The sequence below is a fragment of the Perissodus microlepis genome, chromosome 13 (genome assembly GCF_051167445.1).
Source record: "Perissodus microlepis isolate ML-2025 ecotype Zambia chromosome 13, ASM5116744v1, whole genome shotgun sequence".
In the NCBI taxonomy this organism is placed as follows: Eukaryota; Metazoa; Chordata; class Actinopteri; order Cichliformes; family Cichlidae; genus Perissodus; species Perissodus microlepis.
Genome location: NC_140473.1, coordinates 15,871,517 through 15,890,665, shown reverse-complemented (window position 1 = coordinate 15,890,665; position 19,149 = coordinate 15,871,517). Strand labels below are relative to the sequence as shown.

At 39.9% G+C, this 19,149-nt stretch overlaps 2 protein-coding genes across 6 annotated transcripts in view; both read right to left on the bottom strand.

The window, feature by feature from the left end:
• Positions 1–224: 224 nt before the first annotated feature.
• zfand4 (zinc finger, AN1-type domain 4) lies at positions 225–13,197 on the bottom strand. Its single transcript, XM_084949586.1, has 9 exons — positions 11,371–13,197; positions 9,800–9,875; positions 9,035–9,102; positions 8,719–8,905; positions 8,194–8,335; positions 6,389–7,624; positions 6,104–6,158; positions 1,943–2,060; positions 225–1,295 (listed from the first exon to the last, which is right to left on the bottom strand). Exons 1-9 carry the CDS (start codon positions 11,552–11,554, stop codon positions 1,160–1,162), a joined length of 2,202 nt encoding a protein of 733 aa, XP_084805712.1. The 5' UTR covers positions 11,555–13,197; the 3' UTR covers positions 225–1,159.
• Positions 13,198–13,757: 560 nt separating this feature from the next.
• Positions 13,758–19,149, bottom strand: part of washc2c (WASH complex subunit 2C) — an 11,682-nt gene continuing 6,290 nt past the window's right edge. For 3 of the 5 annotated variants that reach the window (XM_084949581.1, XM_084949583.1, XM_084949582.1), the window contains 14 exons: positions 18,805–18,900; positions 18,618–18,719; positions 18,421–18,528; positions 18,164–18,333; positions 17,884–18,007; positions 17,220–17,651; positions 16,999–17,127; positions 16,797–16,895; positions 16,597–16,671; positions 16,326–16,385; positions 15,641–15,868; positions 14,791–15,537; positions 14,525–14,696; positions 13,758–14,407 (listed from right to left, as the gene is read on the bottom strand). In XM_084949581.1, the coding sequence (XP_084805707.1) occupies positions 14,259–14,407; positions 14,525–14,696; positions 14,791–15,537; positions 15,641–15,868; positions 16,326–16,385; positions 16,597–16,671; positions 16,797–16,895; positions 16,999–17,127; positions 17,220–17,651; positions 17,884–18,007; positions 18,164–18,333; positions 18,421–18,528; positions 18,618–18,719; positions 18,805–18,900 (2,691 nt within the window). In that variant the 3' untranslated portion in view covers positions 13,758–14,258. The remainder of the gene's footprint in view (positions 14,408–14,524; positions 14,697–14,790; positions 15,538–15,640; positions 15,869–16,325; positions 16,386–16,596; positions 16,672–16,796; positions 16,896–16,998; positions 17,128–17,219; positions 17,652–17,883; positions 18,008–18,163; positions 18,334–18,420; positions 18,529–18,617; positions 18,720–18,804; positions 18,901–19,149) is intronic. The other 2 variants (XM_084949584.1, XM_084949585.1) reach the window with 2 other exon arrangements.

Genomic DNA, 19,149 nt, shown 5'->3' with positions numbered 1-19,149 from the left:
TGATGAGGACTATTACTGGGAGAGAAAGGTCAAATATTCAGTCTGCAAATCTTGAGGAACTGAAACAGTGAAGCTTGAAGAAACTGCGTGGAAATGACAAGAGGAGCTCCGGTAAGAGGGTGAAATAAACATTTCCCTCAAGAAAACAAAGTCTTCTATCAGAATGATAATTTTAGACCAGCTGTTGGATTTCAGCCAAACAAAAATGAGGCACAGAAAGAAACTTTCTGGAAAGAAACTTTATTAGATCAAACCCCTGTAGATACTTTACGAGCATTTAAAGTTTTTGAAACAGCTGAGCAATAAAAAAAGACTTACAAAAGATTTTTTTATTTTTTTTTTTAAAATGGCAACCACCTCACTGTAGACACAAATACCATAACCAACACCCACTCCTAATACAGTTTACTCAATAGGCAAACAGATTACTGACATCCACACCTACACACACTGCATACTTAACCCTATTTTTAAAAACCAACCTGTAATTTAAATAAATCATTAATAAATATTAAGTATTTTATCATTAGGTGGGTGTACGGTTCTCTTTTTAGGAAGATTTTATTAGTGATGCCGGTATGTATGTGCCCATGTAAGAAAGATATTTAAATGTGCAGAATACAAAAAAAGTAATATTGAAGAGGACAACTAACAGTAAGACAAACACAGAAACGTACGCCACCTTTCCCTCACAAGGAAAGTCAAATATATAAATATCATAGTTCTAAAGTGCATCTCTCAAAGACTTGTCAAATGAAGTCGCCCCGATTAAAAACAAACAACAAAAAAACCCAACAAAAGCCTAAAATAGGTATGTCTGAACGTGCAGCAGATATATTTAGCAAAAACTACCTACGTACATGCACAGATTTTTTTTAATGCAATGAAAAAAAAGGCAACAGATAAAAAAGGGGGGGGGATACACTTTCACATTATCAAGAGGTGATAATTCTGTGCCGTTTCAGTCCACTGGTTTGTTCACACTTGGCTTTACAGAATATTTTATTTAAATTTTAGCAAACTTGGCTGATTAAAAAGAGCACACAGTGGTGTAAAAGTTCATTCTTTCTTTTACAAATTCATTTGCAGAATCGCTTCCATCCTGCAAGTTTTAAACTTCTTCACTCCTCATCCCCACGTCTGAGACAAGGTTGCAAGTTTAGATCTTAGGCAGCTTGGGAGCACTGATAAGGGGGTTGGTCTCTTGCAGAAAGCGCCGTCCGGCACCCTTGTAATCATAAGTGCAGTCATGTGTCTCTGCGTAGCGGTGAACTGCACAGAAGTTCTGACCGCACCTGTAAGATTTAAATAAACATTCAAGTTTGTATGCAAAATATATATTTTTATAGTACATTCCTCTTGAGACTTGATAGTCAGTAAATTAAAAAACAAATAACAAAATCCCCCTTCAGCAGGCTGTTTGCTGCATAAATGTGTAAATGCAAAGTCTAGATTTTCTTTCCTTACTAAACAGTTCCTTAAGTGTGGTTACACCTCTTCTGCCCTCCAATTTGATTCATTTATTAGCACTAACAGAGTAAATTACATTACTCGTTTAATCACAAAGGCTTACAGTTTGACTAAAGCAGTAGTTGGGAACATAACCACTTCAAGTGTTAAATGTTAAGAGATTACACAGTGTTGCATCAGATTCAGTGTGTACGCCCTGGACAAGGCCCGAGAGGGACAAGTAATCCATATTAATGTGGTGAGGAGAAACTTTGATAAAGCTAATAACTTGTGACAGAACAAGCAGCGCACAGAGATGTGTTATCATTGGGGATATGGCAGTAGGACAAAACGACGAACAACGAAAAGACCGCTTTGTACTAAAAGGCTCGCTTCAAGGACGAGACTGACAAAACCAGGGGTGAGATGTGATTTAGAGGCAGACAGCAACTGTGTGAGTGAGCGCAGCTGGAAATGCGGCTGGTACTTGTACCTGCACTCATAGCTGGTGGCCAGGCCAGTCTTCTTGCCACAGAGGAAGCAGTGCTTTGAGCTCTTCTTCTTAGTGCCTGTGGGAGCCTTGACTGGAGGTAGGTGGTATGTTGGAGTGCCTGAGAGAAGAGGAAAGACTATTTATTTATAAGACAGTTGCCAAAGACGAACGGCTGATCAGACAAAACAGTGCAAGCCAAAAGCGTATGGACCCATAGTCATAAAGCTACATTTGGCTGTTTGCTCGTCACAGTGGGTAACTCCACGTTTGATTTGGCAACTCCCAAAAGAGAATTTGTGTCTCCCGCTAGAATCAAACTACTAACCTTTTGCTTGCCAAGCAAATGCATTAACCACTAAACTACAGAGCCGTTATGCACCTGTAATCATGTATGTTTAACAAAAAAAAACAACAACAATAAAAAGCAAGAGTCAGTCTTCTTACATTTAACACATCAGCCTAACACAGACAGATCATTAACCCTAAAAGCCGTTCACATCTTCCATCCAGCTGAAGCCTCAAAACCGGTAGTGTTCCGAAATCTTATCAATAACCATCCCTTTCTCCACCGACTTGTATTTTCTTAGGTGACAGCTTATCTGCGCTTGTGGTTAATTATTGATTGCAGAAGGAATTTCTAATCCTCCTTGCTGTCAATCTGGGTCCTAGATGTTTCATGCTCATATCTCCCATCATCCAGCAACAGCACTATGGAATTGATGTTCTTTTTGATGCTTACAAGTCACTATCTTTTAAAAGGGAATATAATATACGCCTGTACTAAGAAACGAGTGCATACAAAGATTATTCCAATATGGATTTCAATTTAATGTACAGGTATCACAAAAATCAAACAACAGGGCACATCATGATGGTATGTTTCCCAGCTTTTTTGTTTTAAAATGTGTGCACAAAGCGCAACTGAATATCTTAGGCACATTTTTCACTTTTTGACAAATCACTTCCCTGTAATTTAGACCCTTTTAACCTTCCCTATACCTCAAATTTGCTCAGGTTAGATCCATCGCAGCAGTCACAGAGGAATAAAAACGCTAGATCAACACAGGAGTCACAAAAAAGAGGAAAAGAGCACTTCTCATCATTTAATGCTCTGGGGAATGTTGTACTTCTCACTAAACTGCATCAGGCACATCAAGCAGCTGTTTTCACCAGCTGTCAAAAGGCAAAACACCTGTTGTGACATCACGAACTGGAGGGTGACCAAAAATGTTTTTCAGTCTCAGAAAGCTCAGCCATCGGGCTTTTCTCTGACCCTTTTCCTTTTTAACTGAGTGCATAGAGTTATTTTCATATCGTGTATTATTTCAGCAATGTCAACCGGTAAAAACAAAAATCACAATGGTGTTATTTTAACAAGAGTTTCTAAGCAAGTCTTCACAGTTATTTTAAGGTTGGTTTTAATAAAGTTTGCATTGTAAAAATTGTTGAGGGAAACCAGATGTGTTGTTGTAATTATAGTTTTAGGCAATAAAAACAAACAAACAAAATAAGCAAACAGTCTGCGTTTTTGCATCAAATATCTTTCTATGAAGAAACCCAGCATAAAATACATGATTCATTTCTTTAGTCAGGAAACACTATTTTGTCAGCGTGTACCCGTGATAATCCTGTCTGTGGAAGCATTCAGCTCTGTGAGCCAAAGGGGATGTGGGAACATACAGATAAAACTGACGGCTCTGTGATCAAAGTACAGCAAGCTTGCCGTCAAGCAGGTTGGGGTATGGGATTGGATTTTTATTTGTTTTGTACACTTTCTTCTGTATGCCATCATGTGTCTGCTACCAGACAGTGTTCAGCTACAGCCAGTGTCACTCGCATTATCCACATTGGGTTTTTGTAGTAAGCCGAACTTCATATTGTTTACATTTAATTATGTGTGTTCCCAATTAATTTTTCTAATCTTTATAGTGCTCACTTAATTCAGGGGAGCTGATATGTAAATTTGTGTGTACACAGCAGAGGGAGACTAGCATTTCTGATGTTCTGCCATAGATCAGTCACTGGTGTCAGAATAAAGGTTCCAGTGATTTAATGGAGCACCGTAAGAGGTTTGTGGAAGTTGGTTTATCTGATACCTTCATAAATCAGAAGCGCATGCAAGGTGAAATGAGTTTTAATACACAGGCCCTATGTATTTTCTATATAATTATTTATAATTGGACAGTTGAGGCTCTACAACCAGATCAGTGATGTTCAGTAGCTTATCTAGCTCACAATCATTAGTAGATCACGATCCAATTTATAGGTTACCGTAATATGTGAAGTATAGAAATTAACGACAATTAAAATCGCAGGAACAACAAATGTGACCTTGAGCATAACTCGGGTGCTCAAGCAAAACTGTCCCATTAGCTGATCTTTGTGTTCAAGTTTGATTAAATTCTGACCAATATTAAAGGAAGCAGAGTGATTCTTGTGAATTGTGTAGGGAGGGACAGACAGTAAAAGCCTCACGCACTCATTGGTTCACTCATTTAGCTAAGGAGTAACAAATTAAAAACTTAATTTATTACTGGGAAATAATAGCATCATAAGAGAAAGTGTTGCCATAACTTTACCAGCCTTGTTCTAAGGAAGACTCTGGAAAGCAGTTCAGGACACACACAACCTAAAGTGCACCTCTATAGTTACCTTGACTGACCAACTGCATATAACAAAATCTAGAGACCTTGCTGCAGGGGCTTGAGCTTGAGTATTGCTTAAACCAATTCCAGCCTGTCGTTCAGCCCACTCTGTCTCTGCTTTCCTGCCTACTCTCTGCTATGTCCTGTCACAGCTAAAATGACAAAAAAACAACGACAAAAAAACGAAATTAACACTATAAAATCAAAAAGCTTTTCAATAATTACATCTTTTTTTCGAAACAAACCCAAAATTTAATAAATAAATAAATTTGATTTCTCAGTTTAAGCATAAACAACAGATTTTTTGCCATAGGAAAAAAAAAAAATCTCAAAATGAGTTTAGAAAGGTTTTTTCTTAAAAACCCCTGAATGATGTAAAGAACTTTGGTGAGAAAACAAGAAAAACCCCTGAGCTAAATGTACTATACTGTTTGTAATGTGAGAATATCCTCCATTAGTACTGAGGCAGATGGTACAGGACTCCTCTTTTTACACTGAAGTGGAAGATAGATTTGCTTTTAAAGAAACCATGAAGGAGGCACTTGATAACTTTGAGGCAACACTTTAGGTGATAATATACACAAACTATCCCTACTTTTTCAGATCCTGATTGAAGACATCAACATGGAAGGGTCAAACCCCAAAAAGAAACAAAAACCCTACCCTATCCCTGGTAGAAACACACACACAATTTTGTACACAGTACTATACAAAAGTCTTGAGCTGCCCCTCATTTCTTTAGCTAGGAAAATGGAAAAGAGACACAGCAGACATATAGTATGTCAGGCAAAAACAGATTGTCCAGTTCTAACACAGCCTGAACTCTCTTAGGAAAGCTTTCTTGTAATTTATTTACATAGTCATCAGGACTCCAGGCTTCTTGAAGTACATTCAAAGCTCTGCTTTCCAGATGGTACTGCGTGGTGGATCAGAATCTGACAGTATTCTGTGTTCATAATTCCATCAATTATGACAAGATCCCCACCATTTAGGCCCAAACTATGCCTATGCTGCTAGTAATAAAGTGTCCAAAGATACAAATTAAAGTTGCTTTTTTGCGAAATTGTCAGCTGTAAGTAGGCACAATACTGGTTCCTCATTAGGTGTCTTTTTTATGCTTAAATTATTCATTGGCTCAATCCCCCACCTGTGATAATCATGTCCTCATTATTCAGTGTATTGGTCAGCATGTATTAATTCATTTTTTTAACAGACCAAAGTAGCAACTTACAAATAAGTCAGCATTTTGCTTGGAGAATTAAAATTCTTGTAGCGCTGACACAGTACACACTAAGGTCTTCTACTCAGCTACACTGTCTGTATGTGACTGCGCCTATAAAAGGACACCATGTTAACTCACAACTGTTCATTTACAATCTATACCACCAGAGCATAGCAAATGATGTTGCACTTTGCTTCAAAATTCACAACTCAGATGTCCATTCAAACCACAACAATGCTAAAATTTCTTAAGCTAGTACTTTATAAACGCTAATGTCGTTTGCGTGTCCCTTACCTATAGTCCCAAATGAAGTCATGACTCCTCCAGCTGATGCAAGAGTGCTGGTGGTCTGAGAAAAGAGCAGAAATATTAAATGTTTTTACAGGGTGTAAAACTAAAACAACTGCAGCCTTCAACTTTAAAAAAATGATTTTCTAAAAATTGTTTTGAATGACTTCAATGAGACTGGCTGACCACACAAATACTAAAAAAACAAACAAACAAACAAAAACTTTTTAGGGTAACTCAATTCCACAAATTCAATCTTAGCAGCTAATGCTGACACTTATCTGTGCTCACCATGTAAGAAGCTGATGCTGGGGGTAATGGTGACATTTGCCTTATGTGATCATCCTGCAGAAGTCTGTCAGCAGGGATGGATGGCAGCCTGGAGCCACGGCTGCCCTGTCCTGAGGCAGTTGCAGGAGACAAAGCCAGTGCAAGTCCCAGACTCTCTCCAATACGGTCCCTGCTGCCGCCGCCGCTGATGTCTAGAGCCCTTGTGGAAAGAGAAGCCAAGAGCTCCGAGCTATTGAGAGACCCCACTGGCTCCTTATACGCTTGGTTTGCCACCTTAGTGATGTTTCTTGCTTCCCTCTTAGAGATGAGCTCTAGCCTTTTGCCAGGTGACTCTACTTTAACACCACGAATGCGTGGTGGATGAGTTGACAAGGTGGTTGAAGAGTGAGGAGATGTGCTGCCTTGTTTTGCTGAGGATTGTGCTTGAAGATTAGGCTGTAAACAGGAAAGTGTGGACTCAAAAGGCTGAGACAACAGTCTAGCTGAAGGTGACAGTGAGGTGGAGGCAGGTAATGGTGAGGGAGGGCTGATATGAAAGGATGTGCTAAGCTGTGTCCCATCAGCTCTGCTGGTGAGAGTTTCATTTGTCCCACGTGTCCAGGGACTAACGGGGGAGGGGGAATGTGGCAGTTGGTGCTGAGCCTCAACCTCGCGGGTCTGACAACCTCCCTCTGGCTGGGTGGACACATCCAGACTCAGAGGATCTGACAAGTCACCAAATGGAGATCCAGGTTGAGTTGGTGCTACAAGCCCAACAGTTTCGTCCAATACACCCAGCCCAAATGATTCCCCTACAGGTTCAACTGGGTCAAATGTGGCATCAGGTGGCCCCCTGGTACACAATGGAGGGAGCTGAGGGTATACGCAGTCCCTCATCAACCTAGTGCTGCCAATGTCCAACCGGGACACTTTAGGAGGTGGGCGGATCTTGGCAAAAGGTGGGCATGTCTCCCATGGCTCCTCCTCCTGAAGCATATAACAAGACGGGGAGGAGAAAGAGGGAGGGGGTCGTCTAGGGATGGGCAGATGGGCAGAGGTCGCAGCAGGAGAGGCCAGAGAGGGGTCTACGGATTCATGGTCTACAATTGGAGGTAGAGGGGCATTTGACTGCCAAGGCTGGTTGATCTGAGGGAGTGAGCGCAAGAGGCGATGATGGTGTCGAGTGTTGGAAGGTCCAAAAGAGCTGCCACAGGGATGAGGGCTGACAGGGGCCCGTGGTTTTACCTTTGCAGACTTCTACAAGACAGAGACATGGACAGAAATGAATAGACGGAGTTATATCAGATGATTATCTTAAGTGTATATTTACCCATGTTGGAAAAAAACCCATCATACTACTGACTAGATTTAAGATTAACACTCATCAAATTTACACAATAAAGAAAATGTAGGGCCAGCACAGCTGAATCTAACACAGCTCTACCCTCTTACTAATGAAGGGAAATTAGTGTTTGGTGCTTCATATTGGCTTCATGCAAAAATATCATTATCACTCTTTAAAATAATCAGAACTAATCAAAAGTGACTGGACTATTAGATGTAATTTGATTTTATTCCTTTCCTGATTAAAAAAAAAGATCAAAACATTACAACACAAAATATTAAGCAGCAAAGACTGAAAGAGCATTACATCTTAATACAGAAAGCTCTGTACGCATAAGGCAAACACAGATAATGGATCCAAGGTTTATATATTCACTTCCGCATACACGGTATCATGCCTCAGCCTGATAAAATATGTCAGACATATGACAAAACTGATTTTCATTCATTCATTGATTTTCTTTGATCTCAAAGGTTCCTACCTTCTTGTTGAGGTTCATGTCCTCCATCTTGGCTTTGAGCAGCTTCATTTTGGTCATAGTGATGGAGTTCTCAAGGCTCTGCTGTGCAGCTGTAGAACTCTCTCCATCTTCTTCGGCATACACATTGAACACAGAGCCACCACTGGAAAACACAATGAGGGAAGAGAAATAAAAAAAAAAACAAAAAAAACAATACAAACCCCAACGACAACAAAAACAAAAATACATTAGCAATTCAGTGTCACAACATTTAATTGACACAAAAACAAGGGAAAAAAATTCAGCTGTAACAATCTACAGCTAAAACTAAAACTAAATAAATATAATTATACTTCACACATTGACACAGTGAATTTTTTTTTTTTTTTTTTAAAAAGAAACGGAAACATTTCTGCTGTGGTTATTATCATGCATGATCATGTGACCATGAAGAGTACAAATTTCTAATCACAATCCAAATTGTGTGCATATTTACAGTATGTGGAAAGATGATATAAAATCAAAAATAAAACAAACTATGACAACCTCAGAGATTCAGATACGGGGGTCAGGGTACCATCTCCCCTGTCGACCACACGGAAGACATTTAGTTGGTCCCCCTCACGATAGACCACAAACGTGACCTGCTTGTTAGCCAGGTTTTTCTCCCAGCCTTCCTCCTTTGTGCTGTCCATCAGGTCAGCCACTTCTTTAACTGGATCCTCCATGGTTACTGACAAAAGAAGAGAGGGGGTTTAAACGGCAAAAAACACAAGACACTTTATGTAATTTAATAAAAACAAGGAAGCAGATTAAAACCAAAAGCATAAAAACACTGACTACAGTTTGTCAGTCTTCTTACCTCTCCTGGTGTTAATTGGGCCTCCTCTCATAGCTAAGACCAGTTTCAAAGTGCAGCCCTCTGCAATGCTGCAAACACATATCAAATGATACTTAATACATAAACGCCATACCAGTAATATCAGTGCAAATATTATGAAAGAAAAGGAAATAATGCATGTACTTGGAGGGTAAAATGCTTTACTTCTGAAGCAGAGGGCCTGATTTAAAGTAAACAGCACTTCAAGGGACAGGATGTTTTCCAGATGAACTTAAGTACAGGAACGGGAATCCCACTGGAACATTTGGCGCATATGAACAGATGTTTCATCGCCTACTCTATCCCTCTGCTTCACAAACTTAAAAAGCATGCTGCAGAGTGTGATAGGGGAGCCGAACGAGATCTCACCAGAGGCTGTTCATGTGGAAAATTAAGTGACAAACATTCATAACAATACCACCATCTGCAGCCAGCAGAGTACTGAAGGATGAGTTCTGCATCTCATAAACTGACAAGAGTGGATAGGGCAAATTCTCCAAATATGCTGTTTGTCTCACCCAATGCCACATATCTGGCTCATCTACAGCATGCTGAAGTGAATTATAAGTGAGTCACCACCACAGTAGGAAGGCTTTTAATGTGCACCTCCAAATGACACTAAATTTTCACAGAAAATTTTTAAATGCCTCCTGTCTGTAACTGCTCTAACAAGCTCCCCTGTATTTGTGATTTTGCCTTGACAGCAGTGCTCTGAAGGACACAAAGGGTCAGGAAGAACAGTTTTACCCGTAGTCATGTAGGCAATGTTCATCGTCCAGCTCCAAATTGTTCCAGATAAGGTGTTGCTGGGCAACAGGGATACCTTTACAGTCAGAGAGAAGGCAGGAGAGAAAACAACCAAAGTTGACAAGGACCTGTTCATATTTGATAGACAAAGTTCAATTACCTGACAGACATGCTCCAATCACAAGCAATTGCACATGACTAAAGATGATTAATGTCTGCCCCCTAAAGACAAAACTAAGCAATCACAGAAGCAATGACGACTTAAACATGGAGGCAAATAAAAATAAACTATTTATGAGCTAGAATGTCAGCTAATGCTGTATCTAAAACTATTGAATACCTGTCTGAATTGAAACATTATTCCAAGTGGGACCAAAATAACAAAACTCCAGTACAAGACTGACAGGCTACTGAATACAAAGGCTCTCTAGAGGTAATGCTTGGAATAAGAAGCAGTGTATGAGTAGGAAGCTCTCAGGAAGCTCTTTGTGCCCACAATCAGTGAACTCACTGCCCTGGTGCTGGAGGTGAGCCAGCGTTAGTGAGCAAGCAGTGGTCTCTTCATTGCAGAGTGATATGCTCATATGCTCACAAACACGCAGGCCTGGCTGACAGACCTCATCACACGCAGAGGGCTTTCTGACCACAAATGAAGAATAGCGGGGAGGAATGCAGATACTCAAGGTCAGCTTGATGCTTTACTAAGCAACCTTAAATTTTTGGGGGGAGTTTAAAAAAAAAAAAAAAGATTTCTATGTATTTGTATAAATGGAAACAAACAATTATGTCCTAATACAATCCATGTGGCCAAATTCTTTCTAACACAGAACAGATTTTCTGTCCGTTTTTGGTGCCTCTGCCATTTCTCTTGAGACAAGCCAGCAGATTTGTTGTGGTAATGATAATATAAGGAAAATTCAGCAAACACACTGACCTTTTCACATAGTTTTGAATGTCACAGGAAAGTGTATCTACAAACTGTAGATTAGTTTGGCGAAGTGACTCAGCAAGCTCATCGCTTTTGCTCTCATTTTGTACAAACAACTGGAACAATAGCAATGCTCTGGGTCAGAGCGACCGTAAGTTTAACAAGTACCCAATGCTGGATCATGAGGCATGGGATTTAAATTAGGACAGATCGTTCCAAATTTATTTTTTCCAATTTCATCCAATGGGGATAATTCGGATTTCAAATTAAACCGTACAACCCCAATCAAGATTAATCAGGTCATACAGTAATAAATATTGCAAAAACGCAGTTTGATTCTTTTCCCCCCACTTATTTTTAAGCTTCATTACACTCGATAACAATCTGTAATTTAAGTCAACAATACAAATAACTAGAAAATTATAGTATCCAGAATTGTGTAACTCTGTCTCTACAGAGCAATGCAGAACACCTCAGAAAAACCTGACTAATACGATGGCAAAATGTATGTCAAAGGTTTTACAATAATCTGTGCATCCATTTTTTTTCCAAACAGTACAATAATATGTGTTGTAAGATAACAAACCTACCCTGAAGTGCAAACTACCGCAACATACAAACTAAACATTAGTGAGCTCCGTACCTTCCAATCTCTGGATCTTCGCTTTGACTGAAATGACAGCCTCAAAGGGCAACACGCGCAGCTCAAAACAGGTCCCTGTCAGTGTCTCTATGAAGAGCTCCATAGTGTCATAGAAAGGGAGCTTATATTGAAATGCTCCCACGCTATCGTCATTGAAGAAGGGAGGCTCCTTCCTGTCGGTCATCTTGGCAGAGTGGGAGAATGACTTTAGGAAGGTGGTGAAATGGTGGGGCTGCCCCCAGATGAGGGAGAGAGAGATTGCTCAGTGGCCTCACAACTGTCGCACATCATGCAAGATGACCACATCTGTGAGGAAAGAAACAACAAGTTAACATCACAATGTAAAATAGAATAGCATAGCCTTTTATTGTCATTGTATATGTACAACAAAAGTGTGGAAAAACCTTCATTTAATCAACACCAACTTAGAAGTAGAAGCACTGGCACTTACTATTGGGTTGAGCATTCACAGTCAAGCATCAAGGTCATTTTTGTCTACACGTGCATGTTGTACCATTTTTTTTCTTGCTTTAATGATTGGGACGTATATCTAACGATGGACAACTGGTAGTATACAAATTTACATCAGTCATTACTGCACGTGTAATGAAAAACTGTCCTAAAAAGCGAAACTGCATTGTTGTGTTTGTAATTATTTAGCAACTATTTTAAGATAAAGGATTTTATTAGTATCAGGAGACACATGGAACCTTCTCATAAAATATTGAGGACATCATTAAAAGGGCCTGGCCAAAATTCAAGAAGATCAGATGTGTTACATAAGCCTATTATTGGTATGAGGTGTCCTGTGACTGACCACAGCCTTTGACAGCACAGCTCTTCGGTCACATGACTCAAAGAGCATCATCCAGGATAGAACCTGTGTGAGATGAGTTTTATTAAGAGAGACAGACAAAGGGGGGAGAAGGGACAAAGACCAGCAATATATGTATATTTGTCATTTTCGTTTCGATTGAACTGATTCAAAACGTACTATAACCAGATTGCCATTTGAACGCAACACGTCATCTTCACTTGAGACCCTACAGGCGTCTATCTGCTGGTAACCAGTGGAGCCCAAATATATGGCATAAAAACTGAATATGAATAGTCTTGTCTAAGAAATTTCGGTAAACGAGGCCTCTGGTGTACTCTTTCAGACATTAGGGAGTTTCTAAAAACAACCCATTCGCTAAAGGAACCTGTTAGGTTGCAGTTTTAAAGACAAAGATATCTACACATCGCCTTCAGCCATATCCAACTGTATACAAAAGACCACAAACCCACAGAAGCAGCCACGGGCCATGTAGGAAGACATGAACTCGGTTAGCTAGCTGCCTGACAACGGAGATTGATGGTTTTAGTACAATTCCAGAAGCTAACATTAACAAGCAAAGGTCATACGGGCCGTTTTAACGCCCCGCAGCTTTTTTCCCCAATACGGCGTAAACATGAATGACGTTCGCAGTATTGATCAAACCCGCTTACCAGTATCTGCTGCAATAACACGATGGGAAGCCCGTCTAGCCGACGCTGCTAACGGTAGCTTTCGTTGCCATGTTAGCCAACAACTCAAACAATGGCTTTCTCAACCGCTGGCTAGCAGACTGCTAGGCTACTTTCACGGGCTTCAGTTCTGTCCGTCCATCGTCGAGGCCACCGTTACATTCAAAATTAAGCAGCACCTCATCGTGTTAAACCATGAAAACGACACACGGAGCAAACCGTCGACCCGTATCTGTCGCCGCGGCCCTCGGTTGGCGACATACCTGTCAAAGACGGAGAACAACACCTTTCCGACTTCCCTTGACTGACACACAAAGGGACCAATTGACGAACGACGAGGTGGGCGGGACAACGAATCGTTGCGAACAACACCAAATTCTTTCACTTTACACAGCATGAAGCCCTTAAACAAAGCATACAGTTTATGTACAGCAGTCGGTTTATCCATCAGACCTGACTTAAAACCTTTAAAATATTTATTTAGATCACTAGTATTGTTTTTCAAGTTTCTAAATAAATAAGTGCATTTAAAATCATTCATCTTATGTATGTGTTTATCTAAACGTGTACCAATTTGTACATTTCTATGTCACCAAGCACTTCTTATACTACAGAAAAGGCTGCTATGTCAAGCACAGAATTTGGTATCACGAGTTAAAGCTTAATTTTTTAATTTAATCAAGAAATGTAACTAAATTAAAATCCCCCCTTTTACCTTTAATTTTGGCGACTTCAACCAAAGAATACAAATAAATAAATAAAAATAAAGTAAATAAAATCAGAGAATCTTAATCTTAACGTAAAATCATAACTGCCTCTACCTAAAGACAGACAACATACATGAAATTCACAGACTCTGAAATAATCACAGGCAATAAGGGTCCTTAAAATATGTTTCTTTTTAGTTATTAAAAATGAATTTTCTTTTTAATCACAACCAAAGTTAAGAAATGGGTGAATTTCCTTAATAAAAACATTGTCAAAAATGCCTAAGATAGTAAGTAAACACAATGATTTCTCATAAACATGATATGGCACAAACCTAAAGAGATGAAATCTCACATGGCAAAGCCCATGGATGCAAACAAAACAGTTGCCGTTTAAGTTCTGGAGACTTCGAGGCTAAGCATATGGTATGCTTATAAAGTGCTATTATGTATAGGAAAGACTAACAGTATAAAATAACAATGACAACAGGATGATTTTGGAAAAGCTGGAATTATTTTCATTTGACTTTGATTGCCAAAAATAAGCCACATTATTTATATGAATTTATATGAATAAATACTCTATTAACAGCAAATCTGATATCTTTCAATGATCCAAATGACAAAAGAATGAATCCACAAATTGTACAAATCTGGCTATGTGGAAACGACAGTTCAATTCCCGCCCAGAGCATTAAGTGGATCATCAAAAATGTTGCTTGAATCCGTTGCGGTACTGCTGTTCTCCTTGGATGGTGTTGTTTTCTTTGTTTTAGGGGGAGCCTTTGCCACTGGCTTTATTGTGCTTGTTGAGAAAATGTCATCTTTAAAGAACAGAGAGGCATACATAATATTTAGTCAAACAAGCCAGGCAGACAAGAGAAAAGGCGAAATTGAACATGTCCATTAAAAATAACCACGTGCATTTTATTGTTGCTTACCCATGTCGTCATCAAATATCGATTTGGTCTCTCCCTTTGCCTTGGACTTCTCTTTTGTTTTTAAAGTGTCCGTCAGGTCAGCAAAGATGTCTATGTTATCATCAAACAAGCTGGCATCGATGGTCTTCTCTTTGTGCTTCTTGTTAACTTTAGGCACAGCGGCTACTTCATCCTGAGAACAGACAAATGTTTGAGGACATAAACCTCATTAGGAGTACGACACAGACAATCTTATTTACATAAAAATAAAATAAGAAGAAAGGTACCTGAAAGAGGTCCTGCTTTGAAAAACTACTGCTGTTCTTGATTTCTTTACTGCTTGTAGATGAGGGAGTGGAGCTGTTGCTCAGCCCAAAGATGTCATCATCATCATCATCATCATCTTCTTCTTCTCCCAAAAAGGATGCTGCCTTGGTTTTTTTAGTAGTCGGTCTTGGCTTAACCTTCTGAAAAAGGTCATCAGTGTTGCCATCAAAAATGGATGGGAGTGTGGTTTTATCTTTATCCTTCTTCAGTCCCATCCCGCTACTGGCCTGAGGGGGCACCGCCTTAGAAGTTTGCCTGGTGGAGGATTTGTTAGAGATTGAGGTTCCCCCAAACAGACTGTCAGAGCCAAAAAGGTCATCCTCATCAGGAGACAGCAGCAGCTTGTTACTGTTACTGTCCTTTACAGAGTCTTTCTTTTCAGCCTTCGAGGACACTGGTAGTTTTAGTTCAGATGGTCTAGGGGAAGCTTGGGAGGGTAAAGGTTGAGCAGTTGTGGAAAAGGGTAAAGGTTGAGAAGGTGTAGAGGAAGGCAGGGCTGTATGTGCAGTTAAGCTTGGTAGTGTTGGATCGACGTGCAAATGGTCAGACTTGTCCGATGTAGGTGAGACTAAACCAGACACAGTGGGGTTTGGCCCAAGAACATTTCTAACTAGGGTCTCTTCTGTATCCTCCACAGATCTTTGGGCCGCTTGCTGCCTCGCTGCTCTGGACTGGGGTCTCCGAAGTGCAGAACCTTTGGTGCGACTCTGCATGACAGAAGATTCACACTAACAATGTCAACCCAGAAATCCAAAATAAGAAAAGAAAAAAAAAAAGACAATAATAAGCCTCAGGAATCAAAAAACACACCTTGTGTGCGCTCTGCAATGTTGTGACCTGGACCGGGGTGTCAAAGCTGACGCCTCCCTCTCTGTCTGGTCCAGCTCCTGCAGGAGTTGTGGCAGGGCTTGGGCTCAAGCTTGAGCTGGATACACCAGAGGAGGAACTGGGTGCCATGCCAGGGAATAAACTTGCATCTCCTGGCATAGTGGGTACTGCACCAGGGAGCAACGCAGCAGGGTTGATCATCAGACTGGCCTGAATGCAAACAAAATAGGGTCAAAGTGAAAAACACAAATATGATACTAACTTTTTTAAAACAGACTAATTATGTGACTCAAAAAATAGACATTTCTGGCTATTCTCTATTCATGAAGTTTCTCATCATAGTTCCAAACAGCAGATCATTCAGAGAGAAATGAGAAACCAGAACTGTTGATGGAAGTGAAGGAAGAACAAGATGGGTAAGTGCCAACAAGTGAAACTGCAAAGTAGCAGGTGTTTGTTCTCTGTTTAATACATACAAATCAAAGCAGACAATATGCTTCATTTTGAAGATCTTAAGGTGGAATATATATTTTTTTTTAAAAAAGCCCAGACAGAAGGAAACCTTAAAAAGAAAGACCTGTAAGTGGGAACAAGCTTTCCTCAGAAGGAATCAAGAGTGAAATGTCAGGAATGAGGACGTTTGATTCAATGAAAACAAAAATATTACTTGAAGCTTCCCAATCTTCGATGAGGAATCTTTTGGTTTTACAGGGCTCGGTGCGGGTTTCTGTGTGGTCAAATTACAGCAAATTAGAGGTCAGAATTTAATCCAAAAGTTGGCATTTCTTGTGTTCAGCTAGAAACAGCACTGTATTTCAATAAGGGAAACTATGAAATAAGTGCGTCTATCACAACATACTGAAAACCATTTTAAAAAAAATACATAAAAAGTAAAAACTTAGAAGGAAGAAAGCATGATATGGGCAATTCAGTCTAACCTCAGTCTCTGATACAGGGTCTGGACTTGCGAGTGGTGCTTTGTCAACAGGCTTACTGGGCTTCTCTGCTACTTTCTAAGAATGAAAAGGAGGGATTGGATTTCTGGGTTTTGAGTTTACTTGACATTAACACAACTGATATGTTTTCCTACCACAACAGAAGCCCAAAATCTAATTGCTAAAAATAATCATACTGGTACCGGAGGAGCTTTTGGCTTGATGGAGCTGAAGAGGTCATCTTCAATATCATCTGCAAACAGACTCTGTGCTGCTGGCTTCACTGAGCTAGGCTTGGAACTCTAGTAAAAGAACATATCTGCTTTTAGAGACACCATGTAGCTAAGTAAAATATGTTATCTACAGGGACAAGATAGACGTACAAATCATATCAAATATACTGACTGTAGTTTTTGGTGAAGTGGCAAATAGGTCAACATCTGGGTCGTTGTCCTTCTGCTGTGTGTGACTGAACAGCAGCTCTTCATCCTGGAACACCCCGGTGCTCGTTGCCTGCGGTCGCTCCTCTATAGACTATAAAATAATATCCAGACAGACTTTTTTAACAGTTACTACAAGAGAAATAAAATCATGCAATTCAATCAATTCTTCTGAAGCAGACAAACCTTTACAGTGTTTTTTGTTGTGGGTTTACTGGGCGTAAATATTGGATTATTCCAATCCCGTTCATCTTCCTCCTCATCATCAAATAGACTAACGGTCTTTGTTTTCACTTTCTCTTCCTTCTTTTCCTCCTTTTTGACATTTGTTGGTGGGCTGTCTTTAGACAGGAAGATGTCATCTTGATCGTCTTCGTCCAACGGGCTCTTAGTCGGCTTGTTCGGGAGAACATTAATGCCTCCAAAAAGACTCACAGCTCCAGCAGGCTTCTTTTTACTTTCACTGCTCTCTGACGATGATGGTGGTGTTACTGGCTCAGTGTTCTTTGTTGCAGGTTTCTCCTGCACTGATGGCTTGTCCTTTGATGCTGTCACAGAAACTGCAACCTCCTCAGACTTCTGTAAGACCGAGGACGACTGAGAGGTCACATCAGGTCTCTAAAAAAAAAAATAAAATAAAAAATAAAAAATAAAAAAAAGAGTTATTTATAGAATTTGGTCTGAATACAACAAAAGGGTGTCATATATTACATAGAATCTCAGTTTAAATATCACTACTGTTTGCTGATGCTTTTTCAAATGAAAGACCCCTTTAAAGATCACTGGAGCGAAGCATCAAAGCAAATGTTAAATACAAAAAACCCCCAAAACAAATCATGAGTGCACTCACTTTCGCTGGGGTTGCTGCATTTGTGTTAGCAGCATGTTTGATGCCAAAGAGGGAACCTTTATCTTCATCATCATCACCACCCTCATCTTCGAACAAGAGAGCAACCCTCTGCGGCTTTGTCTTACTATAAAGAGTGGCAAACAAGAGGATATTTAAGAAATCCTGTCAAAGAGCGTTGCAAAAGTTTTACTTTATTACAGTAGACTAAGATCAAAGTCATTCTACAATGAGTAGAAATATTCTGCATGGAGGAAGAGAAAGTCATTAATGCTGTAAATACCTTGATTCTTTTGTTGGAGCAAACAAATCATCCTCATCGTCGTCAAAGAGGGTGCTCTTTTGAGCTGGTTTGGCACTGGGGAGACTGGATGGGGCACTTGCACTGGATTTCATACCTCCAGTCTTGGTCTCTGGTTTTGTTGCACTACTTTTTGAACTTAGCCATTGGTCCTGTCATTTGAGAAAATAATCCAACATTAAATAAAGTGCTGGGAGGAAGAATTGGAATGTTTGGGTTTTTTTTGTATATATTCATACCTCGTCATCACTGAAGAGTGAACTGGACACAGGCTTAGTGGGCTGTGGTGTGGAGGCTTTAGCTTGAGGCGGTTTTGGTTTAGATTTAGCTACAGAGGCAAACAGATCCTGCAAGCAGAAGATTCATCAGATTATAGTGATGCAGTCTCACCAAAATAAGACTAACTTCATTTAAGTTTGTGAAGAAATATTTTCACCTCTTCATCCTCATCGTCAAATAAAGACAAAGGAGCCTTGGCGGGTTTGCTCTGGCCTGTAGTTTCAGGCTTAGACTGACTCTTAATGTTGGTTGAAAATACCTGTGGAAGGCAAAACATATTTATAGTGTAATAAAATGTACCAGTGCTGTTTTTAATTTTACCCACTGATGTCTGAGAGCCTTACTTGTGTATCTTCATCATCATCAGAGAACAGGCCTCTGGTCTGGGGTTTCTGAGGCTGCTTGACAGCAGCACTTCCAACATCTGGAGGCAGACCATTCTGAAATCCATAACATGATGATGTGAAACCGAATACAAATACCTTTCTGACTTTAAAGCGGCAGAATAAGGTTTTTAATCTTATGAGAAAAACAGTGATAAACAGTAAAGAGAAGTGAACTCTGTCAACAGGAGAAAAAGCCAGCAGTGTTTTCCAGACTAAATTGAATTTGGCCTATTTTCGGAATTTGGCCTTGTTTGCGCATTTAATATGATCTGTGCCTGACAAATGACTTATTCCACAGGCAGG

Bases quoted from the DNA above. Each gene is read 5' to 3' on its own strand.
- zfand4 (XM_084949586.1), bottom strand. From the start codon at position 11,554: ATGACCGACAGGAAGGAGCCTCCCTTCTTCAATGACGATAGCGTGGGA. The intron at 9,876-11,370 runs GTACGGAGCTCA...CTGACTGTAAAG, and splicing joins GAAGATCCAGAGATTGGAAG to GTATCCCTGTTGCCCAGCAA. The intron at 1,296-1,942 runs GTACAAGTACCA...TAAATCTTACAG, and splicing joins GCCACCAGCTATGAGTGCAG to GTGCGGTCAGAACTTCTGTG.